The 16846-nt window shown below is 44.4% G+C and overlaps 1 protein-coding gene across 3 annotated transcripts; it reads right to left on the reverse strand.

Annotated features, from left to right (window-relative positions):
- Positions 1 to 13608: 13608 nt before the first annotated feature.
- Positions 13609 to 16639, reverse strand: LOC105568373 (protein dpy-30 homolog). 3 transcript variants are annotated; one of them, XR_001009431.1, is made up of 4 exons: positions 16541 to 16639; positions 16314 to 16390; positions 15630 to 15924; positions 13609 to 13905 (listed from the first exon to the last, which is right to left on the reverse strand). XR_001009431.1 is itself a non-coding variant. In XM_012024003.1 (3 exons), the coding sequence occupies exons 1-3, from the start codon at positions 16554 to 16556 to the stop codon at positions 15682 to 15684; spliced, it is 336 nt and encodes a 111-aa protein (XP_011879393.1). In that variant the 5' UTR covers positions 16557 to 16639; the 3' UTR covers positions 15411 to 15681. The 3 variants fall into 3 exon arrangements, 2 of the variants coding, with proteins under 2 accessions (XP_011879393.1, XP_011879394.1); XM_012024003.1 differs by lacking the exon at positions 13609 to 13905 and having other exon boundaries at positions 15411 to 15924; XM_012024004.1 differs by lacking the exons at positions 13609 to 13905; positions 16541 to 16639 and having other exon boundaries at positions 15411 to 15924; positions 16314 to 16534.
- Positions 16640 to 16846: the final 207 nt, after the last annotated feature.

The following is a 16846-nucleotide window of genomic DNA, read 5'->3' on the forward strand; positions in this document are numbered from 1 at the left end:
TCTCTTTCTCTCTCTCGTTGGCGCTGCACCCTCGGTCTTGCATTCTCCGCCACCCTTCTCTTCCGCGGCTACCGCCGAAGAGAGTGCGGCTGCCACCGTCGCGCGTTGCCTCGTACGCAACGCGACATATCCCCCATGTGCTCCCGAAATACCGGAGATTGGCGGAGAGCAGACGGAGGGCAGGGGAAGAGACAGTCTGCCGAGAGGGATTTTATTATACGGTAGAACGGAAACCCCGAGGAAGATATAACCGTGAAAATGCACAAATAATACGAGCGCCGCGAAACAGGCGGCGGCGATAACATCGCGGGCACGGCGACGGGAGAGACGCGCGCGGCCACGATAGCAAAACTGCAACGAGATTATTATCTGCGAACTTGTCAATCGGGCGGCGTGCCAAACATAATAACAAGGGCCGCGAGATTAAAGTCCGATTAGATATCTGTGAACCGTGTGCATGTGTCTCTGCGCTTTCGTTAAATTCTCCCAGTGAACTCTATGCCGGAAGACCTACCCTCTTGAAGAAGATGGTCAGAGCGAGACAGACAAGTGGTTCCATTTCTCTTCCTAGTAATTCTGGTTAACGATTTTCCGTCTCACTCATATAAGGTGATAGAAAATCACTGACCGATCAGAATCGGAACCATTTGTCCGCCTGACTCACAGACTTCTAAATGCTACTAGACTGCTACCTTCGAGCTGAAAAGTGACGCAAGAGTTCCACCATGTCGTGTTAGGTAAACGAAGTAGTATGCGTGTCACTGACCGACCGATGCCACTTGATTTACCTAACAAGACATGGCGGAACTCTTGCCTCACTTTTCAGCTCGAAGGTAGCAGTCTAGTATGTAGAAGTCTGTGGTCCGACTCTGTCCATCTTCTTCAAGAGGGCAGTAGGTCTTCCAGTATAGCATAGCCTGAGCAGAATGTCTTGTATTCTTAAGTCACAAGACAGTTATTGTGCGGTACTTTAAGACAAAGATTTAAAACATAAAACATTGTCTTAAGGGGACGAGACAGCCCGTTCTGCTCAGACCCTTAGGGTTGACTAAATTTGCCGTGTGGGGAACCTGAGACGTGATTTTGTGTTTTAAAATGAAAATTTTTCAGGATTGCTGATCGCTAAATTGCAGATTTAAAATTGCGGCTACCAAGAAAGACCCCGTGTGCGGCTGAACGCGCGCATTCAATACATCCGTTTTCCGGGGAACGTTTTCCGTTAATCTCCCCGGCGCGACACCGTACAATGTAGGAAGTCGGTTCGCCGGGGAAAGTCGTTGGTGTCGGAACGTTTTTCTCGGCGGCCGTATCGGCACTACGAGCAAATTCAACGGCGGATAATATATCTTCACAACGGCCGTTGTGTTACGTACTGTCGCCGTGTAACATCGATCCGCCGCACTTAACGTCCCCGAACGCGTAAAACGCAGTGCTCGAAAATTCGATTCCCCGCGATACAAACCTTCCGGAAACGCAACTCCTCGTTCAACACGAACAGATAAACCATTCGGCGCTGGCTAGCAGAACGGCGTCCTTTTCGACGGATACGTACACGCACGCACACACATTTTATATTTATGTGTATGTACGTGTATACATATATATGTATTGTATATATATTTTTCGTACATATACCGATGGCTTTAACGAATCCGACACGAGAATCGCCTCTAGGGACGGAACTAAATCATTCGCGAACAGCTTCGTAACAATAGGTTTTTGAACACGTGCGAGTATCTCTGCGAGAGAACAAATGAACTACATGCCGCGGTATCGAAAAATAATGAAATATATTCAAAGCGCCATAAGCGGCCTTTATTAAGTATTTCATTTGTCATTCGCCTATCATATATTCAGCGGTCGTCGATATGTCCCGGCGGCAAAATGGGCGTCTCCGGTAGGTCTTAAAAGCGATTCCGGATCTGAGGATACGGATAGGAGGATCCCGTGGATGCTCCAGGGATCGCGCCATGAAAGATACAAGGCACTCCCGACTTTTTTCGATCGCGCGATCAGGAAAACCGTGTGAATCCCTCCTTCCGTCGTCCTCCGTTTCTCGGAGCGTTCGCGCGGTGGTGGATAGCGCCGGCTACACGGTTTCACCATTATCGGGTGTTTACGAGGACGACGACGAGGGGTGTAGCACGAGGCACACACGAGGACGACGGGGGTCGCATCGCCGCCGGTGGAGATCGCATCGGTCGCTCCGCATAATAACTAGCTACCCCGCATTTACATTTTAATACGACCGCTCTGCATAGCGGATAAAAGGTATATACCTATCGCGGATGAAATCACCCACTGTTATCCCTACGTCGTCATCGACGACACCGCCGTGTACGCCGCGCACACGTCAGCCCCAATTCGACTTTCGTCGAAACAATTCAACCGCGATAAATCGTCCTTCCTGGGCTACCTTTTGGTAACAACGCCCCACTTCGCGTTGCCGGGCTCTTTCCCGAATAAAATACTCTTGAACGGGAAAATATTCCCAGAACATGCGTATTTCATTCTCAACTGATTACTTTATTTGCCAATGATACAAATGTTCATTTTAAGCACATGCGTTATATCGAGTGAAAATACCGCTTTATTAATTCCGAGGGGGAAACCGCTGAGGGCATTGCGGTGTACAGATTTGCGGCATTACTGAGCATTGCTAGGCATTACTAAACATTTTTGCGGCATTAGTTTGGACATTGGGCCTTGCTGGGACATTATAAAGATAAAATATGATGAAACAAGATAAATAAGATAAGATAATAAGATAAAGTAATGCCCACTGGGCATTAATGGGCATTGGTGTACAAGATTTTGGTCAGCGGTTTCCCCCTCGATTAATTCTTGTCGATCGGCTTGTCACAAGGCTCTTGCGCGCTGATTTCAAGAATAACTGGCAAGATTGGAAAAACAATAGGGTTATTTTTGTTACTATGAACAAAGTGCCATTTTTGTCACGTTAGAATAAATGTATCAGCTTTTAAACGAAGTTACAGTTCTTAATTCGCAAATCTATCGAGTGTACCTGGCACGCGGCGCTCCAGTTTTTTTTTACAGATGTATTTTTTTCCGTTAACGGGAATTTAATATCGAAATCGTAACATCCGAGCCGATATCGGAAATTTTGACCGCGCGGAAATGGATGGAAAATGGATAATATTAACAGCGCCGCGCTCGCTTGCCGGGCGCGGGTCTTTAAAATCCGAATGATTTCAGATGAAACGGTGACGATCCGTTAGCCGGCGAGACCGGCGCGTTATCTAATCTCGCGGCGGCGTAAATTTTCTAAATTTCCCGAATCGACCTTCCCGGCGTAATTTGTTACTCGAAATAGGTCGCGGTCTAAGAAATTTTCAGTCGTCAGTGGCGATTGGGAACATCGAAGGGGAAGTTTCGGAGGGCGCCGCGTGTGTTGTAACACGGGTCCGGGAAGCCGGCTAGATATCCATTAAGATAATGCCGGGGCCATCTTTAACGGCGAATCAGAATGTCGACAACAACGACGGCCGGCGGGGGTTGGTGTCGGGGGAATGACGAAGCAAGAAACACGGCCGTCGTTTCGCCGCGTGGTTTACGAGTTTCTCTCCAGAGTGTCCCAAACGCGATTTTGCGAGTGGATAGGCTGTGAAAAACGTCCCGGAACACGGACACGGCGCTTTTTATTCTGATATTATCCGGCAAGACGACGCGCATTTAATTCAGACGGGAAAGAGCAAAATTGCAACGTCTTAAATATTTAAATGCTTATCTATCTTCGATCGTCTGGTCCAATTTTACGCAACGCCACGACGGTATTTGCAATTTCAATTGTTTAACGTTAAAATCGTAAAATATTCGTGCGACTGCGATTTAGAAAGTCAGTGTTAAAAATAAAATTAAGTTTCCCCCGCGGATTATTCAGTCGCAAGTGCAATTTCACGAGCGAACGGAGTTAATTGACATCTAATTTATTAAATGCCGAAAAAGTGCGATGATGGAGGCGAAGTAGCTAAAATCATAATTGCGAATGCACTCAACTTTTTTATGCCTCGATTAGATTCGCCATTTAATGTAGTTCCATTTTCAAACTCAATTCCATCGATTCAGGGTCGATTAGATGGAAATCGATTTCCCCCCCCCCCCCCTAATAAAACCCGCGCCTTCATGTCCAATATATAATTTTAACATCGACGCCCTCTAGAAATTATTAATTTGTCAATTTATATGTCTCGCCCCCTGTGCACATCTTCGTGCGAAACAGTATTCGCTTCCTCGGCAAGTCTGTAACTAGACGTGGCTCATGTCGAGCAATGAATATCGGGATACGGAAATGGCGAGAGCCCTGTGAATGCGTCGTCGTCGTGTTCGCACATATATAACGGTGATTTATTAGGTGGGGAATTCCAATTCGCGACCTGGCACGGCCGTGCGTCGTGTCGCCGTCGAATCCCGTAAACATCTTCGATCCCGTCCTCGGCAGTTTCTCTGTTTAATCTCCCCGGGAGGGCTTGATAAATTTCTACTCATTTACCGTCGCGATTTTTCCGGGATCTCGGCGCGATCGCGCGTACGAATCGCGAAAACACCGACGTAAAAGCGCGCACTCGAGCGCGCGCGAATGCCCGTGCATCGCGAATCGAGTGCGTCTAAAGGGGGCAAAAGTAATTTCTTGGAGTATTTTTCAGAGTTCTTGAATTTAAATGAAACGTCGAGTTAGATTGTTTGACAATTTTGTGAAAAAGGCCTGCCTTCCCCGTAGCGCTTAACGTTCCCTTTTGTTTCCAACATAATTTGATACGATATTACGAGTGTACACACGTTCTATCGTTTTGTCTTTAACGATATTAATTAACAAGATAACAGATATTAAAGAAATATCCCGGCGAGTAACAAAGAGTCTATTTAATATCCGTCAAAGAATTCGCTGTCGATGGAGAAAAGGAGAAGCGGACAGCTCGTACATAGAATAAGGAAATAGATCACGTTATTTAATCTGAATGTCAGGAAAAGCGAATGCGGTGGATATCGACAGGGAATGAATTCTGTATGTACAATTCAATCAAGACCAATCGTTTCTGGCCCGCGGTATTATAGGCAAGAGATCGTCGGACTCATTTTTCCTCCTCTGACATTTCACCTAATTCGCAAAGGTATGATCGCTTCGTTATCTCCGCGTATGAATCGCGACCATTCCCGTTTCGTGCCGATCTTAATTTCATTTACGGCGGAACGCCCGAAACGCGAAGTTGCGCTTCGCCGCGCAGCGGAAATAAATTGGTGCTGTGCAATTACATTACATCCACTAATTTGTTTTGGTCTTTTGCAATGTGACAGAAGACTGGCACTCTCGGCTCGGCGCTGCAAAATACGTAATACGCCAAGTTGAAGAAGAAAGGAGGAAGCGAAGCAACAGCCATTTTCATTACCAGCTTTCCCGTGCTTGTTAACATTTTACGAGGCGCAACTTAACTCTAAATATTTAAACACGCTCATCGAAATGTTGCAGCGTTTTGTCGGAGGCACATCTAATAATAAAGTGACACACTTTAAAAATTCGATAAAGTAGCTACCATCCACTTTTCTATCTTGCGGCCATTTGCGCCACTTGTAAAATACAAGTTGCCAGTATTTTTCTCTTTTTGTCAAACTGTTAGATACGAAAACAATTTAAAAATTAATTGGCTGCGTTAACAAGGCACGAAAATAGTCTTTTAAGAAAAGAGACAGACTAGATACGAAAATTTATTTCGCTCGTACGTCAATTCAGGAAATTCGTCAATTCCGCAATGTGGCGGACAACACGAGTAAAAAAAGGACCTACACTGCAGCAGACACGTCCGACGCCGTGCGTGGCTTTCAGACAAAAATATTGGTTCGCTGGTAGTGAGTTATACGACGGTAAGGTATTATTCCGCGGTAAGGTATGGCGCAACGGCGAAATCTGGTTCCGTTATCTATGCGCCATATCCGTGAATTCCACCGTGAAAATAACAGTCCGAAGAAATAACGTATTCGCGGGGCCGAGACTACGCGCTCGCACGCCGCGCGGTTTTCCATCGTTTCGATACTCTCCGCGTTTTCGTTGAAGACGAGGGATGCGACGAGTAGCGCGAGCAGCGTGAAACGCGGCGACGAAAAAGAAACGTGGCGACTCATACATATGCAAGAAGTTCCGGGGGTTTAAAATGCAGCCTGTAAAACCGCGTCCACGTTCGAGCGGGACGGCAAGAAACGAATAATTATTATAATCGTATCGAGCACGTTCGATTTTCCAACTATTCAACTGCTGCCTCCAAAATAGACGAGTCACGTAACATTGCCGTTATTTCTGGATGTGACTAGACACTTTACATTTATAATCTAATAGAAATTTATCCGCTGCGTTTAAAGTGCCGTAAAAGGGGAAAAAGGTTGCATATTAATAATTTATGAAGTAATATGCAATCTTTTTAATACTTTTTTAATACTGTTCTAATACGCAAACATGACATTCTAATTTACTTTAAGAAAGTAATAATTACTTTTTATTTTAATGATTTAACAAAAATAATAACAGCTAGAATCGTTAAACTAAAATATATCCTGCAACGTTAAAAATATATAAAGAAAGAAAAAACTTTGTAGACTAGGTAAATGGTATTAAAAATAACCTTTTTTAATAAAAAAGGTAAAAAAAGACGCCAAGTGTAAGCGCCATCCAATCAAGAATTATTTTATTTAATTATTTGGATATATTTTGTTAGAAAAAAAACATTTTTATCTTTTCTACAAAAGTATCTTCTCTACAAAAGTAATTATATCACCAAACGACGCTAATTAAAATGGAAAGTAATATAATAATTACTTTTTATTTTAATGATTTAACAAAAATAATAACAGCTAGAATCGTTAAACTAAAATATATCCTGCAACGTTAAAAATATATAAAGAAAGAAAAAACTTTGTAGACTAGGTAAATGGTATTAAAAATAACCTTTTTTAATAAAAAAGGTAAAAAAAAGACGCCAAGTGTAAGCGCCATCCAATCAAGAATTATTTTATTTAATTATTTGGATATATTTTGTTAGAAAAACAACTTTTTTATCTTTTCTACAAAAGTATCTCCTCTACAAAAGTAATTATATCACCAAACGGCGCTAATTAAAATGGAAAGTAATATAATAATTACTTTTTATTTTAATTATTTTATCAAAAATAATAATAACTATAATCGTCAACTAAAATATATCCTGAAACATTACAAATGTATAAAGAAAGAAAAAAAACTTTGTAGACTAGGTAAATGATATTGACGTATTCTAAAAGCTAATAGCAAGAGCACTTAAAAAGCAGCTGGCTGCCAAAAATTGGTGAAATAATAATTAAATTGAAGATTAAAGGTTCATATCGATCCCCCGTTCTGAAAGATGACATTCAGGTCCATGGAAAATAGGTCAGGCGAAGATAAGAATAACGACGAAAATGTACGAGGAAAGGTGGATAGGGCCGAGGGAATAGATGGTATACGCAAGGATACACAAGCCCGACTATTAATACCCGCAAATTATAAATAATGTCCAGTGCCGCTACCACAAATCAACGTTTGCGGTAATACCATCGGGGGTTTTCGACTCGTTGGAGGATTAAGCGCTTCGCCGGGAGAGAAAGAGAGAGAGAGACGCCGACCTGCTGCCAGAGGGAAGACGATAAAGGGTGGGCAGGGTGAAGGAGGAGAACTCTCCACGATCGAAAACCGAAGCCCACGGGGGTGGATCTGTGCATTAAGCTCCATTGAAAGAAAGGTAATGTTTCGTGGGAATGTTTCATCGAATCGAATGCAGGCCGCGCAGGCGATACCGATATCGCCTCGCTAACCGCTCTCGCCGTAACGGGTACACGGCTGCATGGAGCAAAAAATATTTATTTCCGATAAAGTTCCAGCCATTAGACGGCACCCGAGTACGTCCTGGTCGCGCACGCGTTTCGGAAAGTCTCCCCGCCGATCGTAATTTCGTTCGCAAGATCGAATTTTACGGTCCCGCGATCGAGTAATAATAAACCTGCTGCGATAGTACAGCGTGCACCTTTGAAATATTTTCCCAGTCATAATCACGTGCCATTATTTTACGATATGATAGTATCGATTTTAGATACTTTACAAAGACAATATCTATAAATGCTCCTAACTCATAACCGAAATTAATTAAACCAGTCGTGCAAGTATATTTTAAATGCCGTACCGATTTATACGACTTTACATAAAACGGCTTTTAAATAAAATAAAGTTAATGCCTTGCCGTGTCAAAACTGATAAACAAATTTTTAATGCTCCTTCTTCAAAGAAACTTATGTAACGTATAACGCACAAATGATTTTCACGTTTCATAAAAGCTTTTTAACCGCGCCTATACGTCAGATTTTATAGAAATGCCTTTTAAATAAAATAATATTATATTTTACTATGTTGAAACGGATCAACCATTTTCGCTACTCTCCCTCACTCTTTCTCGAAAGAAAGAAAAAAGGAAATATACCGATGCTTTGTGATGTGCAAATTATTCACGTACATTTGACGAAGTCGTTTTACGTCTAAGCGTAAAACATATTACTCGAATTGCTACGGGTTTGTACAACAAATTACTTGTAAATAGATACAAGAATAAGAGATAAAATTGGTAGCCAGCTCGAGGAAAATTAGAGATCGAGATCGCCGGGTGTAGAACCCGATAGATAGATCGTCTGGCCCGGAGGTAACATGAGTGATTTCTGCAATTACGCCCGGACGGCCTTCGAGGAGTCTCCCGAAAGTACCAGTAAGACTGGAGGACTCGGCCTCGAACGGAGAGAAAATAGGACGAAGCCGGGATGCTGGAGCGATGCCGCAGCCCGATAACGTACGTCTCTCCGCCGCGGGTCTTGTCCCGTTGTCTTCTTGGGGCCGGGGACGCCGTCGTCGCCACACGCCAGGAGCAACTGTGGTACGGATAGGTAGACCGTCAAACAGATTGAAATCAAAGGGGAGAGAAAGAGGAATGGGAGAGGAGGGAAAATGAGGCGCGGACTTCTATTTTCTCCCGCAGAGAGTACCGCAGCCAAATCTGAAATGAAAATCTGCGGCGGGCCCGCGGGATAATTCGGCGGAACGGAGGGCGGAGGGAACGCGGGCAAGAACGCCGACAAGCTGATTAAAAAGTCGCCCCGCGAACCCCCGCCGGGGGTATGAATATAATCTCCGACAAATATTTAAGTTGCCAGCGTTGCGCCGCGGAGGTCACCGTTGTTGACTGCGCGCGTTACCCGATAACGAAGTGACCCTACCCGAAGCGTGGCTATCTCGCCGGAAATAATGCCACTTCGCGAATTAACCCGTTCAAAAGCGCCGACTCGCGCTTTCCCGTGATCATCTCCCGCGGTACGTTACGATGAATCAAAGAGAGTAGAAGCCGCCCTCCCTCCCCGGCGCCCGCTGCGAAAGCAAAGCGCGCGTTCCGTAAAACGAATCCGAATTTTCAAGTCGTTTGGATATTCGGGCGCGGGGGTGGCGCGTTTCTACTCAAAAATTCAAACATTCAAACAATTCGACGTGGAAGCCCGGTAATTATTCAAAATATCTGTATTATGCGATTATTGGATTATTTACAATCCAATATGCAGGTAACGAGATTGCAATTTGGACGCGATGATCCAGATCAATCGTTGCGCGTATTACGGAAATAACGGGAAAAATTTGCTTGGCGTACGAGACGAGGCGCGAAGTGCAATATTTTGTAAATTCTTATAAACATATAAACGCAGACTTCCGCGTACGGTCGTCGGACACCCGAAACGCAGTTAATCGTAAAAATGTATAGAGGCTCGAATTCATGCCGATATTTATTGCTTCGGTTTTCTGCTGTGACAACAAAAGATCGTGTATCACCTTCCGCGGTTGAGGCCGAAAAATATTTTTGCCGTTATCAGATAAAACTCAAGCGACGAAAAAATACGAGAGAAAGGAGGGCTTTAGCCGGCGCGCGAATCTGCCGGGTAAGCGCTTTTCCCCCGACGCCCCCCGCCAAAGCGGGGGGCCGCGCGGCGGAGTTCTCGGTTATGTAGAAACATTTTATATAATCCCGTGCCGCATCGGCGAAGAGAATCCTCCAAAAGATACCGCCGCGTTCCCTAAGACTTGTATTCTTATTCTGGCCGATCGGAAACGTCAGCGACTTTGTCCGCCGCCGCCGCCTTTGTCATTCGTTGACTTAAAAAAAAGAATCTACAAATCCGTGATTTCTACCGTGTATAACGTAGGAAGAAAAAAAAGCACTGGACGCAGAGACAGTTAAACTGTAGGATTGCAGAATATTATGTCGAACGCTTATTCCTCGAAAAATATTCCACTATTGCACTGCGTTGTATACATTTTTTGTTGTTCGATGTAATCAAATCCGTATTAATGTAAAAAACATAGAAAGAAAATATTTACGTGATTTTGTATCATCAACAGTATTTAAATTCTCTTTTATCTAAACGATAGTTGGGTTAGTAATAGTTGTGCGTTTGACATATACAGCACTGATAAAAAAATATGTTAATAAAAAAAAATGTTACTTTACTCGGGAAAATTATTTATTATGCTCCTAATAGCTTATTAACTTAAATTTAAAAAATAATAAACAAATTAAAACATGCATTTCTTTAATTTAAGTATTTATTAAATGTCAAGCAGTAGATAATTTTAAATTAAAAAATGTTACTTTAACTCTATAAAATGTTTAGTAAGATATAAGTTTTAGAGCGAAGAAAATTGGATTTCTTATTTGACAAAAACGATTATTTCATTTAATAAATAGCATTCTCTATCTTATGAAATCTTTAGTTGAATGTAGAAAATGTAACGATTTAAATTAATTTACCTAATATAATACACAGATTTACTTGAAATTTGGTATTTTTATTTAAATAGAATAAATATTTACTTCGGTAAAAAAAAAATTTTAAGCAAATCTATTTACTTAGTTTAAAAAAATTTTTTTGTCAGTGCATAAAGTTCCTTTCATAAATTTAATTTTGGTAATATATAATGTGTGACGTGCACTTCAATCATTACAAAAACTCGCGAAATTCCTCTCCATATTGATGAGAAGTACTTACGTAATTCTCATCAATAATCCTAATCGCGAGTATCGCGACCCTTTGACTCCTACAAGCAAATAGCCTCCGGGGACTTGCATTATTTAATTATTCGCAGTATTCCACTGCATTAATTAATCAACCAACCTTGGCTTTCACTTGCCAAAATCGCTCCGCGAGCCGTCTTAGCAGTCGCGATTCCCTAATTGAGCCCTACAAAGGATGTTGTACATCACAAACGGTTCGACTCGCTGAGCTCTCGAGTTACGTATCTCAAATGCAAATCGAAATCGAACCGAGAGAAGCAAATAAATAGATAGCTATGTTTAGTATTGTTAATCCATTAGACAATCCTGCCTGTAAAAGCGGCTCTAATATCACAAGAGAATAGCACCTTGCGAATGATCGTAGGAACACAGCGGGATTAAAAACAGAAAAATGTCGCTTATCCGATACGGTAATCACGTCCGTTTAGTGGCGGCTTTTAAAATTAGTCGCATCTCGGCGGAGAGAAGACGCGGTCCAGCGCAATTATCCCGCGCCGCTTGAAGGCGCAATACAGGGGGGATTAACATTTTTGGCGTCCACCGCTAATTAGTCGCCGATCGTAATGAGGGAACGCGCGCGCGGGCGGCGATTAGGCGCGCGGCTAATCCGCGCGCTGGACGATCGCCGTCGGCCTGCCGGAGCGTCGCGACGCGGCTCGACGGCGCGCACAGACGGCCGTGCGATATTGCGCTAAACCGAGCAATTACCGGCCGTAATCCCGGTAATAGAATTCCAATATGCGTGCCAATTGGACCGAGTCCTCCCCGAGTGCGGGCGTGCAGGCGCGAACCGGCAGGCCGGACCTGCACGCCCCGACGAAAACCGTGACACGGTTCGCCCATTAGCCACGGCCCTCGATTATCCGTGGGCTGTTTGGCTGTACACACGTGCAGCACACGCATCTCCACGTACGCATACGCGTATCGCGCGTATGCGCGCGATGAGGGGGCGAGCCGCAATGCGGGGGGCTCTGCAGAGGGTACGGGAGTACGGGAGAGGCCCGGGACCCATCCCTCGGTCCGGCTGATCTGTCCGATCTGGTGAATTCTATACTGTACAGTAGCAAGTCCTCGGACTGTCCCCTTGAAAAGGATGGACAGAGTGAGGGACAGACAAATGATTCCCATATCTGCCTCTTGGTCAACCTCATAAAAACGAGATAGAAATCGGGGGATAGAAAATCGTTGGCCAATCGGAATTACTGTACGGAGTAAATTTTCTCTTATTCGTTCTGAAAATCGTGATGAGAGTTCGTGAAATTTTACCATACATTTTACTAATAAAATGTACGGTAAAATTTAAGAAAACTCTTATGAAGTTGTATAAAACGCCACGTTGTCCCACGATTTTCAAAGGAAAATATAAATAGGAACCATTTGTCTGTCTGACTCTGTCCATCTTCAAGAAGGCAGTAGGGGGTCAATTCTTGCAACACAGTGAAAATACCAAAAGTGAGCGGCTTTGTCCCTTTTTTAAGGGGATAGTTAGAAAGAGACAAGGCTACTCACTTTTAGCATTTTCACTATAGTGTAAGACACAGAACTGACCACTGAAAGGTCAATTCTGCATCTTGCAACATAGTGAAAATGCTAAAAGCGAGCGGCTTTGTCTCTTTTTAAGGGGACAGTTCGAAAGAGACAAGGCTACTCACTTTTAGCATTTTCACTATAGTGTAAGACACAGAACTGACCACTGAAAGGTCAATTCTGCAACATAGTGAAAATGCCAAAAGCGAGCGGCTTTGTCTCTTTCTAAGGGGACAGTTAGAAAGGGACAGAGCTACTTTTAGCATTTTCACTACAGCGTAAGATACAGAGTCGACCACTAGGTATCTCGGTATAGAGTTGACGATCGCACGTTCGATACGTGATGTGGTCACGGTCGCTGTTAGCACAATTTCAAAATCTGCTGACCTGACGCCCGACGTGATTACCGGCACGCATATCGCGCGCGACTCGCATGAATAGCGCGGGTAGAGAATAGAACAGGAGGGAAGATATCTGTCCGGAATCTCGGCCGGTGTACCGAGCGAGCATTGAAATCGGTAACAATTTCGGCGGAGTTCAATTCTCCGATATAGACGCGGAATTCGATGCTGTAGATACGTAAAAATGTATAGCCATGCGTCAGTCGTCGGGTTTCATTACGTATCCGTGTATATGCCAGTAACTCGCGAAAATTACACCGGCTGTCCGTGAGATACACTATCTCTATGTAAACGTGCGTTTTTTCCCCCACTCCGAATGTAACGTTGTCAATCAAGGAGATGACTTGTAGAACGCTTTTAAAGACAGCACCGACCAATTGACAAATAAGTAAAAACATCGAGTGGAAAAGGGGTCTTTAAAAATGATCGCAGTCTGGAGTTTGTACGTAAATTTAAACTGCATTATTCTGTTAAAAAATTATTGTACCTGTTTTTTTTCTTCAGGACAAAATTTCATACAAACTCGCGTTGTACGTATCTTTTACATGGAAAACAAGGAAACATTTTTGAGAGATACTCCCCGTGTATTCATGCTTTAACATTGCATAAAACTACTTACATAGTTCTGGAAGCTGGGAAAGCATGGTGAACAGGAATGTGGAGAGGAGATGGTATCAGCACGACGTGGAAACAACTGTTGCGAGCTTCTCGTGCGTAAGGAAGTGAAAAAAGGTTGGATGTTACCGCGTCATTGACGGCCGCGTCGAACTTCTGCATTGTGCCGCGAGCGTGGACTTTCCGCTTTTGCGCGTTTATTCGCGATCCGTTGCGGGAATGAACGGCGAACGTGGAATTTCACTCTGAATATACAGAAACAGAACCAATATTACAAACTGCGTCGTTCGGCGATGCGCTCGCACATTGTGCAATCACACGAAACACTAAAATGTACCGGTCCTTCACTTAACCGATGAAATTCAGACCGATCCCCACGGCGTTTTATCGCCAAAAACGCTTCGATTCACGTCGTCATTGCACATGCGGAATTATACGAGAATCAAAATTATTGGAGACCAACGTCAATGGTTTTCTCAAGTGATCGCATAAGTGACGGATAATAAAAATAGAAAGCTTTATTCTCTTGCGGCAAAACAGGAGAAAAGTCCTCCTTCAAAATTTTTTTCTTGTTTCACGCTTTTTTAATTGTTCCCGGTTTTTCACGCAGCCTCTAACGTCTTAATGCCCATTTTTACCAACGCAGATTAACTTTAATCTCGGTTCAACTCACCTTTTTATGTTTTTCTAATTTTCAAACTTAGGAAGAGATAAAAAGTACGTTGAACCGAGATTAAAGTTAATACGTTGGTAGAAACGGACGTAAGACGAGTGAATTATTGATACGGCGAAATATCTAGCGAGAAGTTTCTCTAAGAAACTCGAGTAAAAACAAAATACTTATTGTCCGCGTGTTTATCTTATCGCCGTAAAAACACATCGTGCCCTCCGAGCGGGCGCGAAACAAAGGACCAGGAGTTGACGACCAGTGTACGTGTGGGTAAGGATCGAGGGATTCTACGGGAGGATATACGAGAGCGGAGAACTCGGGCGGGAGGATCCTTTGCCGTTAATTGGACCAGGTCCGATGATGTCGCCGTGCGAATTGTCGGCCACGAAATTACCCCGATATCTTCTCGCGTCGTCATTTAAAGCCCGAGCCCGGTACAATCGGACGTCGCTACACGGATTTTCTTTTCCCAGTGCCTCGCCGACGAGACCGAAGGGGGTCCAATTACCCCCGGACGGCGAGACCGGCCGGCGAGTTTTCGTCGGGACGAAAATCGCAACGAGAGACGCGAAATAAGACGCGGGGAATAATAAAACGTAGCGTCCCCCGAGGCGTTCTCTCTTCCTACTCTCTCCTCGCGTAACGGCGTGGCGCAGCCCGCGCGCGAGCGTTGCACGTCTAACGTAAATTATCGATGTTATTGGAGCGCGAGATAAATTTAACCCCGATTCATTGCGCGATTACATTTAATTGCCTCCAATTAAATCGCCGTTCCAATTAAAATCGACGCGAGCGCGGAGGGTTCATTACGATTTATTGGACCAATGGTAGCGGTCCTTCTCTCTGTCCTTTATCTCGCGCGCGCTCTTGCGTCACGGATTCGCAAAGAACTGAACCGAAGGAATCAATAAGCTTCTTTGTGTGCATTTTAGACACTTTTGCGATACCCTCTTTGGGAAAGCCTCGGTTTCTCCTATTCAAACGCCTGCGTAGAGAACTCAAACCGACACTCGCTGCAGTTGCCGGGAGACAATTTCTAAAGGCAGCCGTCTCTATCGTAATTAGGATACCTTTAACATCTGCTCTTACAGAGAAAATGACAGTATTTATTTAAAATAATATCGATATAAAAAATGTACTAGCGTAACATTGCGCTTCTTCAGAACAACATCGTGTTACCTACGAGATCACTACCGTCCCTATAGTAAAAAGCTAACACATTTTTATTTACGAAAATACAAAAGTACGCGCATCTGTCATAAATATGCATTCAAAGAATCGAGAGATAGGTTTTCTTACGCAGTAATGTTCATGGATTTTCGTAAGGTGGATGCGCAGATAATGGAAGCGTTCATTGACTAGCCGGCGGCGAGCCGCCGCTGTCGTACTGGCTCTTGTTCCTCAATAAATAACCAGCGAGGAAGTTTATGGGGTCGGAAGGCCTTTCCTTGGCCAGGCAGGACAACGCTTGCAGCAATATCGGCACTACAGTCTGATCTAAATACTGTCTGGTTGGAAGAGATTGTACTTCGACGCGAGGTTTCTTGGCTGGTATGCTGGACAGATCGCCATCCTTGTCCATCGCTATGACTTTCTGCAACCGAAAAGAGCGCAGTATCAGCGAACAGTAGTCCTAAAAGAACGCTTAATCTTCATGATTAAAGAGCTATAGTATCGTCCACGTATAAATAAATACTTCATTTAACTCTCAGACTCGAAACGCGTGCTCCGCACTTGAGAGAGAGTGCGCGCGTGTGTGTGTATTATTGCTCCAGCGCAAAAATCGTTATCAGCTGGTCAGACGAGAGACGCGTGTTGGCCGGTCCCTAACCTAACTTTCGCGCCGTGAGACGCGCGGAGTGCGGGACTGACCATCGGCGTTCTGACGTCGCGGCGGGGCGGCCGCACCGGCGGCAAACCCCGGCGACGCGTCGCCGCTCCCGGCGCGGGCGACGCGGTTTCTAGGTTATGCGCTTCACTTACGTGGGTCGTCTCGGATACGGCATTGGCGACGGGCTGTGCCGGCGCTGACGCTTCCGTCCGTTCCTCGGCCGCGTTTTCTGCCGTCAAAAAAGAAATGAGCAGTTTCAGAACAGAACACAGAATGGCCGTTATTGCTATTAATAGGCGATTTCGCGCGCCGACCCTGGCCGTGCGATGGCCGGGCCGGCCCATGGTTACGCGGAAATAGGAAATAAGTGGACACGTACCACCGCCGGACGCCATCGTGTAAACAATCGTCACTGCCGACCGACGTCGAACTATCGCGCCGGGATAACGTCGCCGACGTCGGGCCGGTAAAGCCGCGCCGTCGACAAGGCAGCGCTGAAGGCCCGCGGCTGCGAAAAGAGGCCGAATGGCCCACAGAAGCGATAATAATTGGTAACGAACGATGCAACAATAATGATTATTTACCGAGGTGCAAAATTCACACTCTATGCTCATAAAATGCTGAAATATACCGTGACGTTCTATACATTTTCTAACATGATTTTTATTTGTTTTTTTTTACGATA

This window comes from Vollenhovia emeryi, unplaced genomic scaffold (genome assembly GCF_000949405.1).
Source record: "Vollenhovia emeryi isolate VEMERY1.0 unplaced genomic scaffold, V.emery_V1.0 DF939129.1, whole genome shotgun sequence".
NCBI lineage: Eukaryota > Metazoa > Arthropoda > Insecta > Hymenoptera > Formicidae > Vollenhovia > Vollenhovia emeryi.

Excerpts from the sequence above, each read along its gene's own strand:
- LOC105568373 (XM_012024004.1), bottom strand. The coding sequence starts at position 16,505 with ATGGGCCGGCCCGGCCATCGCACGGCCAGGGTCGGCGCGCGAAATCGC. Across the intron at positions 15,925-16,313 it reads CCGTATCCGAGACGACCCAC|AAAGTCATAGCGATGGACAA; the intron begins GTAAGTGAAGCG and ends TTTCGGTTGCAG.